We start from the raw sequence: 12,861 nt of genomic DNA on the forward strand, positions 1-12,861 counted from the left end.
CAAGGGAGATTCTACTAGCTGATCCCTAAGGCCCTTTCCAGCTCTAAATGTATGATTTTTTTAGGAGTTGTTCCTGGAGAAGTCAGATGCTGTGGTCAAGAAGACCAGGGTGCCAAGCCTGTCTCAACTGCCTGGTAGCTCCGTGACCTTTGACAGGTCATTGCGGCTGTTTCTCTTCCTGTAACACACTGGGTTGGACCTTCCTGCCTCAGAGGTCTCTTCCAGATCCGAATCTGGCACCACATAAGAAACGGATGGGAAAAGAAACCAGGACCCTGCCCCGGGGCGGCAAGTGTCAGGCAGAGGCGGAGAGACTCAGGGATGTCACCCGCCAACTCCTGGCCTCCCACGGGAGCTGGCCAGGGGCGCCCGCCCTGGGTCACTGAGGGCATCTCACCAAGCAGGTGAGCAGCAGCACCCAAGCGGATGCTCCTCCATGGTCCCCTCAGTACTGTTCTTTCACCCAGCCTGGGTCCAAGAATTTTGCCAGGCTTCCTGATGGTATCCATGACTTGGTCCCACTGGTCAGTGACCACTATGACCTGGAGATTCTTTTCCCACTCATCCACAGACAGCAGGCCCTCGTGGTAAACCCTGGCCACGTGCCACCCCCCTGCCACAGAGCCAGTCTTCTAGGGATTGCAGACCAACCTTCTCTTCCCATCACTCAATCAACATTTATTATGCACCTAAGGTGTGCCAGGCACTGTAGCAAACACTGGGTTTACAAAGAGGGGTAAAAGACAGTCCCCACCCCCAGGAGGGCACTGCCCTCGACCTCCAAGCAAGTCCATGGAGTTTTGTCCTTGTCTCCTCTGTGAGAAGCCTAGCTAACCTGTGGCCCTCACACAGAATCACTCCAAGAGGACCCTCCAAGGCTGCCTGCATCCAGCTCAGGCCTGAATGAGGATGGGTCTGTCCAGGCTCATGCAGCTCTGGTCTATGGGTGTGCCATAATGACCAGCAAAGGAATTCAAAGCACTTTACAGGTGTTATCTGGCTCCCTCCACACAGCCCAAGAGGCATCTGACAGGGCTGCTTACTCCAGTTTCGCAGATGGAAAAACTGAGGCTCAGGATCATGAGTTCAGCAGTCTGTCCCCACACACTCCCCCACTGCTGTGTGGCAGATGCTGCCAGTCTGGCCCCTCCCCCCCTCTCTAGAGAGGGGAGTCCTTGCAGCCCCCCGCAGCTTCCACCCTACGCTGCCTCCTGTCTGGATCTCGCAGGGCTCTTTCTCTCCAGCTCCTCCACCCCAAGGGCCATCTCTCAAGTTTCTTTAACTGATCCTTGTATGGAAAGATGCAGAGACCCCTTCCTCCCTCAGCTACTTCTCATCTCTACCTGTTCTCTCAGTCTGTCCTTCAAAGCTCAGTCTGAATTTTGCCTTCCTGGCTCATAAGCTCTCCTCTGAGCTTATTAACCATGTACACATAGTGACAATAATCATAATTAACACTTATTCAAGGTCCCTAGATGGCACAGTGGACCAGGCCTAGAGTCAGGAAGACTCATCCTCCTGAGTTCAAATCTGGCCTCAAACACTTCCCAGCTAGGTGACCTTGCTTGCCTCAGTTTCCTCATCTATAAAATGGGCTAACGAAGGAAATAGCAAATCACTTCAGTATCGTTGCCAAAAACACCCAACATGGGTTCACAAAGAGTCAAACATAACTGAAAAATAACTCAACACATTTATTAAGCACCTACTGGGTGCCATGCACTGTACTAGGTGCTTCACAATTACTGTCTCATTTGATCCTCATAACAACTCTGGGAGGTAGGTACCGTTACAATCCAAGACAAACAGAGAGCAAGTGACTTACCCAGGGTCACACAGCTAGGAAGTGTCTGAGGTTGGATTTGAGCTCGAGTCTTCCTGACTCCAAGGCTGGCTCTCTACTAGGCCACCCAGCTGTCCTACCGTAGTGCTTCAGACAGGCTATCTTCTAATACCCACTCTCTGCCTGGCTCCACGAGGAGGCTATTTCCCTCCACTCAGTGACACAGTGAGCCCTTGAGGTCAGAGGTAATGTGGCATCATGACAAAAGCAAACACCACTAACAGGTTGTTGGCTTTCATCCGGACGTCTTCGTCGGCCCACCTACCTAATGTCCTACAGCCCAACCAAGGCTCCCCTGGATCCAGCTTCCTCCTACAGCCTCATGTACCTGGGCTGGTCCATCCCATACTCTCATTCAGTGACTGGCTCCATCCTTCACCCCGTGGGAGGTGGCATGGCCTAAGGGACAGCAAGCCGCCCCAGAATAGGGACACATCTGACATCTACAGGCCACCTGGCCCTGAACCAGGTGCCTAGGCACCTCCTGCAGATCTATGCTGAGGAAATCATTGCTCTAGTCTCTACCTCCATCCCTGCCCAATAACAGTAGTACCTGATGGTTAAAGGTTCTCCCAAGAGTCTCCGGGAAGCTTTAAGCTTATACACTCTGTATATAAGGTGCAGTCAAGAAACATATGTTAAGCACCTACTATATTGCAGGCACTGTGCAAACACTAGAGGGAGATAGCAGCAAAGGACAATACACAAACGAGATGGTCACAGAGGGAAGGGCCATCAAAGAAAGCTTCCTGTAGAAGGTGGGAGTCGGCCTGGGAATTAAAGGAAGCCAGGGAGGTCAGAAGCAGGAGATGAGAGAGAGCATTCCAGGAGAGGGGGATGATCACAGAAAATCCAGGGCCAAGGGATGGAGTCTTGTTCACGGTACAGGCCAGAGGCCGACATCACTGGGTGACAGGGAGTAAGGTTTAAGGTGTAAGAAGCCTGGAAAGGGAGGAGGGGTCAGGGTTGGAAGGGATCTGAATGGATCCTGGAGACAACACAGAGCCACTGGAGTTGGGGAGGGGGATTGATGTGGTCAGGCAGGTGCTTTAGGAAAATCACTTTGATGGCTAAAAGAAGGCTAGACTGGAGTTGGGGAGACCTGAGGCAGGCAGGCCTACTAGCAGCTCCTGCAGTAGTCCAGGCATGAGGTGACGAGGGCCTGCACCAGGGTGGGGCCGGTGTCAGAGAAGAGAGGGGAGTATATTTGAGAGAATCGACAGAGGGGCATCAGGTGAGAAAGACTGAAGAGTCCCAGATGACTCCTGGGTTGGGAGCTGAAGGACTGGGAAGATGGTGGTGCCCTCTATAGTAATCGGATGGCGGTTGAAGACAAAAGATAACGAGTTAAAGTAGTCTGCGAGACATCCAGTTTGAAATGCTCAGGAGGGAGTTGGGAATGGCAGACTGGAGACCAGCGGAGGACAGGCTGGATAAGCAGAGGGGAACCAGGAGAGCGGGGTATCCCAAAAACCGAGAGAGAAGAGAGTATTCAGGAGGAGAAAGGCAGAGAGGTCAAGGAGAAAGAGGGCAGAGAAAAGCCCAGCTCCTCCTCCTCCTCAGGGATACCTTGCACCATTCACCAGCAGATCCTTTGCCAGGACAAGAAACACCCAAGTCTGAGCTCGCTCTCTGAGTTTATTGGAGCTGAGGGGATTGGAGCAACTTTGTATGTCTCGTGTCTGATAATTCAATCCTCATATCAGCTGGGACAAAAAGAATAACTCAGAGGCCTGGAAAAAGGTGAGCCCCACTGATCAGTACAAGTTCTACTTAAGTGGATAATAATAAACCGAAGAAAAGCGGCCCAGAATTCTAAATGAAAATTATCTTTCTTCAAGTTTTTCAGCATGAAGATCTTCCAAAAGTCATTTGTATAATTTTAAATTTAATTAGGAAATGTTAGATTTTCTCTCACGTTGCAAAAAAATCACACTGGGTTTAAAAAAGTGAATAAAGATATAAAATTTGTAAAGAAAAAAAGGCCATTGGATTTGGCAATTAAGAGGTTGTTAGTAACTTTAGAAAGAGCAGTTTCGGTTGAATGACAAGACCAGAAGTCAGACTGGAGAGAGTTAAGATGAGAGTGAGAGGAGAAAAACTGAAGGCACTGAATGTAGATGGCCTTCTCAGAAAGTTAAGCCACAAAAGGGAAGAGAGCAATGGAATGAAAGTTAGAGGGATAGATGGATCAACTGAAGGTTTTTTGAGGAAGAAGGAGGTATGGAGAAGCTAAGTCAGCAGGTATTAGAGAAGCAGCCAAAAGACAAACTTTATGGTTTGCAAAATGTAAACTTTGTCACATTTGATACCTGAAGTAACCCTGTAAAGTCAGAACCATCTGATGTGTCATCATTCTCACAGGAACATGGGATCATTGATTTAAAACAGAAAGGGACTTTAAAAGGCTATCTGATCCACTTGCCTCATTTTGCCAATGAGGAAACCCAGGCCTAGGGAGACAAAGTAACTTGTCAAACTTCACACAGATTAAGAATTCACAGAGGCAGGCACTCTGACTCAAGTGCCCAAACGTCCTTTCCACTGTACAAAATGTTTGTCCTCATTGTACAGATGAGGAAGCTGAGACTGAGGAACATGAAGGAACATGCCAATGATCATGCAGCTAGTAAAGATGAAGGGTGGCATCTGAACCTGAGTTTCTGACTCCTAAGTATTTTTCCTGCTGCATACCAATTATGTCACCGACCATATCTCATTTAATCCTCAACAAGACAGAAAAACTATGATAATTTTCAAATCTTAAATTGCTATATAGACTTTACTCATTATTCTTGCTCCTGATAAGTAAATTAAGGCTCAGAGAAGTTAAGGACTATCTCAGGTCACACTGTCAAGTGGTGACAGTGCCCAGGGTGACCTGATTCTAAAGTTACCAGGTCCTCTTTTGACCCTTGTAGCCTACTTCTTTTATGGCTTCTTAAAAAGGGAAACGGTGGGGAGTTGGGGCAGGGAGTCCCTTTTAAAAGTCCATTTGAATTACCAGGAGTGATAATAAATTCCCTGTACTCAGGGCGACTGAGGCTAGTAGATTTCTTGAGCTCAGGAATTCTGAGGAGCTAAAGCCAACTCCAATATCTGCATTAAGTTTGGCATTAATGCGGTGAGCCCAGGAAATGGAACCACTGGGTTATCTACAGAGGAAAGGAACAAGCATTTACTAAGGGCTAACTACGTACCAGGTACCTTGCTACATGATAAGGGGATAATTGGCCCAGAGACCAGTAGAAGCACTGGCCCTGAATTTCTACCCTGACTGAGATGAGAAGACAGTCTTTATTAAAAACAACTAACTAAATGAATAAAACCCATTTGAATATCCTGGAAATGATTTTATAGCTGTCCAATGAATGTGAAGTATTCTTACTGCTATCACCAAAATGTCAAGTAGAATGACTTTATATAGCAATTAAGGTTTTTGGTGGGTGGGGGGCCTTTATTCTGATGCTAAATTGTTTCAACTGAAGCTATGAATTAGAGGGGAAAAGGAAGAAATGTTAGATTTGGTCCTTAGTTTTAATAAATGATTTTCACTGGGAGAACCACATTGTCAACCTATGTTTACTGAGCACCCATGACTGGGTAGGCACCTACTGTTAAGGTTAATGAGATGATTCTGAATGCAAAGGGAAAATTATAGAGAGACAAGAGAGGAGCTCAAATTTTCAGCTATTGTCGATTTCTTTCTGTGTGGCTTCTCTCAATGACACCTGAACCAAGCAAACCTTCCACCCCCAAATCTGCCTAAATTTGAAGGCAGTAAGCAAGATCCACTAGTAGTGAGATATTTAATTATAATCTGGTGCAGCAGCATATTAAAGGTCATGTTTGTGTGGCTGTAGAAACTATATTTACTGGTATATGCCACTGCAGAAGGGGGCTTTTGTATAATCAATAGGTGCATTTAGGGCCATTAAAAAGCATGATTTTACTCTTTTAAATTATTATGGTTTTCTAATTGATGCCTCTTTGCATTTGGGACATATTGCTGGTCACACCAATTTATTTAATACAGAGTCCTTGGTCAGGAATCCTGGATAACTTGGTTATTTTGAAAAAATCTGATGAATTTTCCAAATAAATCTGCTGTTTCTAGGAATTTATTGCTGGAAAAAAGAAGGGATTGCATCTACTGTCCCATGCCAGTCACTGATTATTTCATGGAGAGGCAGAGGGGTGGCTTAGAATTAGGAGAGACCCCATTCTGAATCCTGCCCCTGACCTTGAAGTGTGACCATACATAGATCACCTAACCTCTGTGGACTCAGGGATGTTGCAAAGATCCAATCACATAAAGCATATGAAGTGTTTTGCAAAACTTAATGTTGTGTGTGTGTGTGTGTGTGTGTGTGTAAGCTATTAGCATTACCATCCTCATTATTATTAATCACTATTATAGTTTCCCAGCTAGAATACAAAGTGATTGGGATGGAGGGACCAAATATCCTATTCCCTCTTTCCTCCATAGTGCTGGATACACAATAAATACATGAAACCCTGCATCCTCCTCTCTCCCACCCCCTCATGGATTATAAGCTCCTTGGGGGCAAGGTCTTTTTTTTTAAGGAAACAAAGGGAGGAGAGTCTTTATGTCTTCAGTGCCTGGACCACAGGTGGTCCTTAATGTTTGAGTTGAACAGATATTATGGGTGACCTGCCACGTCCCTGGTGCTATGAGCTTCCTAGATCTCATGCTGTGGTCCATGGATAATCATCCACCCTTCAGGAGGCCAAAGGAGAGAAGGATCAGTTGGGCTGGGGAAGAGGTAGAGTAGAGGGAATGTTTGGAGAGGAGATGGACAGCTGGACTGGAATGAGAACAGATCCCTATGTCCTGCGTCCTGTGTCCCTATGTCCTGTGAGCCTGCCGTGGCCCACCCAGCCACCTCCTCGTATCTGCTTTCTACAGACCACAAGATCTTAGCTTTTTCTGAGTCAATGCCTCTGGCAATCTGTTAAGCCCATGGATGCCCCCTCCACATCATATTCTAAATGCAGAAAATAAAATCTGTAAGATTACAAACAAAATCAATTATATAGAAATGTAATTATCAAAATATTTTTTAAAACAAGTTCACAGATGTCAGATTCAGAACCACGGGTATATATTGCAGGATAATTTGCTGAAGCAAGTCTAGAAGCTGAGGAACCATATCACAACCTGCTGAAGTGAAGATTTTTAAGAAAAGTCAAACTTTAAAATACAATTCACCATGCATCTGTGGACGGGGGGGTACAGGGACTTGGCATCTATTTCCAGAGTGTTTTGATTCACAAAAATGGGCTGACCAGCACAAGGCCAGCAGGGGAGCCCAGGCTTCCTTGTCTTGCTACAAATGTGAGGGGGAAACAGGAATCTGAGATTGAGGTTTAGGGTCTCCAGGGCGAATATTGAGGCCAAAATGTAAATGGTGGAAAAAAATACTTTAACCATTGATTAAACCTTAAACCATGATTAAAACCTTTTTTTAAGTCTGTTTGAAGGGGGGGATTGTTTGTTTTGTTTTGAAATGCTTTTCCCAAAAACACTTTGGTCTTTTGAGAGAGCCAGTGTTCTGATATACAGAAAGGAGGTCATTTGGTTTATGTAGAAACTAGTGTCAGGATCAGCGGCTCCAGTCTCAGGAGACAGAGGGAATCCTGACATCAATGAAGTTTTAATAGTCATTACAAACTTCTCTTTTTCATAAAACAAAATGAACTAATTCTCCAGGTCCACCTTCTCTTCAAGCCCAGTATAGGAATGGAGACATCCCTCACTGCTATCAGGCAACCTCTAAGGCAGGTACCACACAAGACTGAGGGGATCTGCTGAAATCTCACAGGCATCCTCACAGAAAGCCAGAGGACTAGGGAGGGGAGAGGATACCCCCACCCCCAAAAGCCCCCAAGCCTTTGAGGTCAGAAGACCAAGGAAAGAGGGGGAAGAAGAAGAGTGAGGACAACGTCTTCCTCAAGGCTTGTGACCCACCACCCCTGACCCAGGAACTCACTGGGAATGAGCCAACTGCCAATGTCCCACCCCCACAGGGAACTGCAAAGCTCTCCCTAGTCGGTCACCAGCCACATTAACAGCTGCTCCCTACGGTAAAGATTTTTCAATTGCTCCCAAACTCCAGGGCTTGTTAGCTCATAGAGGAGATTACTTCAGCATCTGACTCGTCTGCGGGCTGGGAGGCCTCCCCACCTCATATTCTCCATCTCAGTCTGACTCTGTTTGATGTGGTCTGGCTCATCTGGTGTTGGGGGGGCAACCCAGTCCCCTCTCTTGTCATACTACATTATCTGTCCCTGAATGAGCTTAGTTTCTTTTCTTGGAGCAGTGGGGGTCACATTTTTCTTCTTGAAGATAGGAATGGTCCATCAGAGATGACCTTTTCCTCTCTCCCCCAACATCCACCCCAACCTGCACAGGGCATTTATTGATGTTACCATGACCCAAAGCAGAATGGGTCAGGGCAAGAATTCCCCCTAGGGAAGGAATAGATGCCAGGTTCTGGAGTTCAAGGGAGGGCTATGCCCACCCTTCTCCTCCTTACCCCTGCACCTTCACTTCAACTAAAGCCTAGGAGGGCAATTATAAACATCAGCTCACCTCTGCTTTACTCCAAAGAGAATCATAATTGACTCGACTAAGCCCCTAACCCTTCTCTATCCTATGTACAGCCAGCTAACACCTCCAGGGGGACCATGCAACCCAGGAAAATCAAAACAAACCACAGACACAAACCCCAAACCACCCTCCCAACCGCTCACCCCCTCCCCACCCCAGCAAAGAGGAGCTCTGTGCCGATCTCGGGCCAAGGCCAACCATGCGTTAATCTCCCTAGTTAGCTTGCCTCAGTGGAGAGCATGTGCACGCAGGCGCACGCACACACACACACACACACACACACACACACACGTGTTCCTGTGAAAGATTAAACACAGCCTTGAAGCAATCTGGCAGGGCTTGCCTGCCAACTTTCTCAGACTACACTGGAGTGAGCTGTCAAATGATTTCATCCACCAAGGGGTGTGGGGGGGGGGACCTCAACAACCCAGGACACCAGCAAACCATTCCCTTCCAGACAAGTGCTCAATTTCAGTCCCCCAGCGTGGGCAGAACACTGGCTTCTGGGTCGTCCTAGTCCCCACCCCCGAAGCCACCTTGACTCACACACTGGGTCCCACACAACAGTCATGGTGAGCCCAGAAACAATGGCATGCATCTGAGGAAGAAGAGAAGGACCAGGGAGAGGGATGCCAAGAGACAGGGGAAGGACAGAGGGAGACAGAGGTGGGTGTGCAGAGGCGCTAGAAAAGATGTGAAGAGGGGAAGAAAAGTGGCCAGAACAGAGACAGACATTAAAGAGGCATGGAGACAGAAATGTAGCGAAGGGAGGGGAGACAGAGAGAGGAGGAGACACCTCTGTAAAGCCAGGAAGGACAGGATGATGGGGGGGGGGGGTAGGGGAATGGAGGGAGAAAGAGAAAACAGCAGAGGAGAGAAGAGGGTGAAGTGAACCAAGGCTAAGATAGAGAATTAAGGGGGAGAGGGAGAGAGACAGAGAGAAGAGGAGGGAAGGAGAGAGAGAGAGACAAAGAGACAGAGAGAGAGAGAGAGAGACAGAGAGAGAGAGAGAGAGAGAGAGACAGAGAGAGAGAGAGAGAGACAGAGAGAGAGAGAGAGAGAGGAGAGAGAGAGAGAGAGAGAGAGAGAGAGAGAGAGAGAGAGAGAGAGAGAGAGAGAGAGAGAGAGAAAACCCCAATGGGCAAGGAAGCCCAGCCCCTCCCATAGCTGTTTACTTCCCCTTTTGAAAGGTCCAGTGGGAGCTGGTGGGTGTGAGGTGGGGGAGGTCAGTCCTATCTCTGCTTCCTGCCCTCCAGAGGCCAGTCATCATCCTCATCATTCAGAGCAGCAGCAGGAGGACCCCAGAATATGGCAGGGCTCTCCCAAGGCAGCACTGCAGCCTTGGTGTCTGGCCTCGGGCCTTGCTCTCCAGGAAGAGGGCTCTCCTGCACCCGGTCTCAAACTGCATCTCCGATATCCCTCCCTCCCCGGGGAGGGCAGCCCCAGTGTTCTCAGAACTGAACGTCGTTTTGGGGGAGGAAGGCTGGGGTGGGGTGGGGGGCTGGACAGAGACAAGGGAAGCACTTACGCTTAGCAAGAGGCCCCCCTCCACCTCATGGGTGCCGCCACTGCCACTGAGCCCCATCAGCGGGCTCCTCCTTGTCCTCCTCCTGGAAGGCCCTCCGCCCCAGCTCCGGCTGCCTTACATTCTCGGGCTCCCAGCGCTTCCTGGCGATTTGCATAGTTAAGCCGTAAACTGACCACAACATTCCTGCTATGATTTTGCAATGTACTGGAATAACGTGGTCGCTCACAGTCTATGAATCATGAGCTATAAAACCATGGCCCTCGTCACCGGGTGCACTCAGGGCTGGCTGAGGCTGCCGCCATCACCGACGATGATTCATCTGGGGTCCGGGGGGAGGGAGGGGTGGGGAGGGGGTGGAAGTGGGCCTGCTACACACGAGACTGTCTGAGCCTCTCAGCCTTGGGACCTCAGAGGGATGATGGACCACAGATGACCACCCTCTGCTGTGCCTGACCACCATCCATCCCCCTCAGCCCTGTGCATCTGTCTCCTTCCACCTTTCCTGCTGGCGCCCTCAAGGCCAACGAGGCTGGGGGAGATGCAGAAGAGGAAATTGTACCTGGGGAAGTTAACCCCCAAATTTCAGTCATTAGTGCAAGGGTCCCTGGGGGAGGCCCAGACACAGAGCTGTGGAAGGGAGGGAATATTCACACAGTGCCTACTAAGTGCCAGACACTGTACTAAGGGCTTATAAACATTAGCTCATTTGATCGTCACAACAACCCCATAGAACCAATCCCACAAGCTCTTGGATAACTGTTCAGGGCGTTTTCCCCACCATCCTACAGCAGGTAGGTGCTGGGCCAACAGGGAGAATGTGGGACCTCAGGCTAAGGCTGGTGGGCCCCCCCCGACCTCGGTACCCTACCCCCCCAACTCACACTCCCACCATTGTCTAAGAAAGCAGGATCTGGCCCACAAGGTGACTGATTCCTACAGAACAACTATGATGGAGATCAGATGAACAGGTCACCTTTTATCTTCAAGAACCAGAATGACAGCAGTGACTCACCTACCCTCATAGGAAGCGTGCACTGAGTCACCTTTCCTCTTTTGGGGAGGGGGCCGAATTCATTTCTCCCCTGGCCAGGCTAGGATCATACTGATCTGTGGCTTTATCCCCTGATGTCTGCCAGCATCCAAGTCTGACCTCACTAGGGACCCTGGTCACCATGATAATAACTGACCTAGCAATCACCTGGAGGTTTGCAAAGCGCTGACATGCACTAAAGCCTCATGACCATCTGTGAAATAGCTACCACAGGCAGTATTATCCTCGTCTTACAGATGAAGAAACTGAGACTTCAGACCATGTAAGGGACTTTGCCATATAACCAGTACATGTCAGAAGAGGAATGACGGCAATGATGACAGTCACAGGGTGACTTAGTGATTACTGAGCAGTTAGTTACCTCCCACGACTGTACTGAAGCTCCAGAGAGCTAGTCGTCCCGGAGACAGGACATGCACCTGTCCACCACACTAAGATACCCCTTATCTTAATACAGATTCATGTATGTGTGTGTATGTGTGTGTGTGTGTAGATATATGTGTATATATACACACACAAATACGTGTGTGTACATACATATCTATTCTATATTATAGACGTTATTACATAATACACATTATATATAACATAAAAAGTTATCCTTCCACATTGTCACTTTCCCCATCAAGGTTTTGATGTATTGCAGGCTGGCATAAAAATTTCAATGGGAATTTGAAGGAGTTTTGTAGAAGCCATAGATGACATGAGAAGGCCAGCAGATGACACAGAAAAGGTTTAGAAACTCAGAAATGCATAGAGTATATGTATAATACTACATAATATCAACATATTTTACATTTTAATACCGTAATAATTCAAACTTCTCTGGTATACAAGGAAGGACAAAAAATTTAGGTGGATTTTCTGGACAGCACCGTGCTCCAAACTCTCATGATGTGGAAGGGATAACTATTTTATAATTATGTCTATGTGAACATATAGGTGGACATCAGGTGACCCAAGTCCTAAAAGGCCATCCCCTCACCTCCAATCTCCCCATTGTTCGGGACTTGCCACCAAGGCTCCCCTCCTCCATGAAGCTTCCCAAGACCCAGCCTTTCCTCCCAACCTAACAGCGATCCTTCCTTCCCTGAGCTTGTACTGCACTTGCTATCTGATCCTTGTCCCTGGCTATTTCACACAGGTAGATGAATGAGCCGCTGTTACAGAATATCAGTGCAGAACATGACCCTTTGATCCAATCTGTATCTGAACAGAAATCTCCCTCTACAAAAGGTTTCTAACTGGAGATAGGGGAACCTTTTTTTCACTTTGCTAACAGGTCCCCTTACCGTTCCTCAAAAAAGACACTTCATTTCCCACCTCCATGCCTTTGCACTGGCGTTTTCCACACCTGGAACTCTCTTCCTCCTCATCTCCATCTCCTGGCTTCTTTCAAGTCCCAGCTAAAATCTCACCCTCTGCACAAGGCCTTTACCAGCCTCCCTTAATGAAGGTCCCTTCCCTTCTGACCAACTCCATGTATATGCCTTGTCTGTATGTGGCTGTCTGCATGTTGTCTCCCCACTGGACCATAAGCAGATTGAGGGCAGGGGGTGTTGCTTTTCCTGACATCCCCAGAGCTTGGCCTAGTGTCTAGCACATAGTAGGCCTTAATACATGTTGAGTAATTGATAGCAGGTACTTAATGACTGCCTACTGGCTGACCATGGTCATTCAGGCAGTGGCCTTGGGTTTGAAATCTGGCTGTGATGTGGTACATGTGTGAGCTCTGTTAAGTCCCTCAAGCTCAATGGGCCGGAGTTTGCTTGTAGATAAAGCTATGGAGTTGCACCAGGTCATTC

At 48.0% G+C, this 12,861-nt stretch overlaps 1 protein-coding gene across 12 annotated transcripts in view; it reads right to left on the reverse strand.

Annotated features, from left to right (window-relative positions):
• The window catches only part of NCOR2 (nuclear receptor corepressor 2), a 359,203-nt gene that overhangs the window by 117,554 nt on the left and 228,788 nt on the right, over nucleotides 1-12,861 (reverse strand). Inside the window, exon 1 of one of the 12 annotated variants that reach the window (XM_072600700.1) lies at nucleotides 10,006-10,317. The exons of the other annotated variants lie outside the window; for them this stretch is intronic. Within the exon in view, the coding sequence (XP_072456801.1) occupies nucleotides 10,006-10,062 (57 nt within the window). The 5' untranslated portion in view covers nucleotides 10,063-10,317. Of the gene's footprint in view, nucleotides 1-10,005; nucleotides 10,318-12,861 lie in introns of those variants that run through there. 12 annotated transcript variants of the gene reach the window in all.

Source organism: Notamacropus eugenii, chromosome 4 (assembly GCF_028372415.1).
Source record: "Notamacropus eugenii isolate mMacEug1 chromosome 4, mMacEug1.pri_v2, whole genome shotgun sequence".
In the NCBI taxonomy this organism is placed as follows: Eukaryota; Metazoa; Chordata; class Mammalia; order Diprotodontia; family Macropodidae; genus Notamacropus; species Notamacropus eugenii.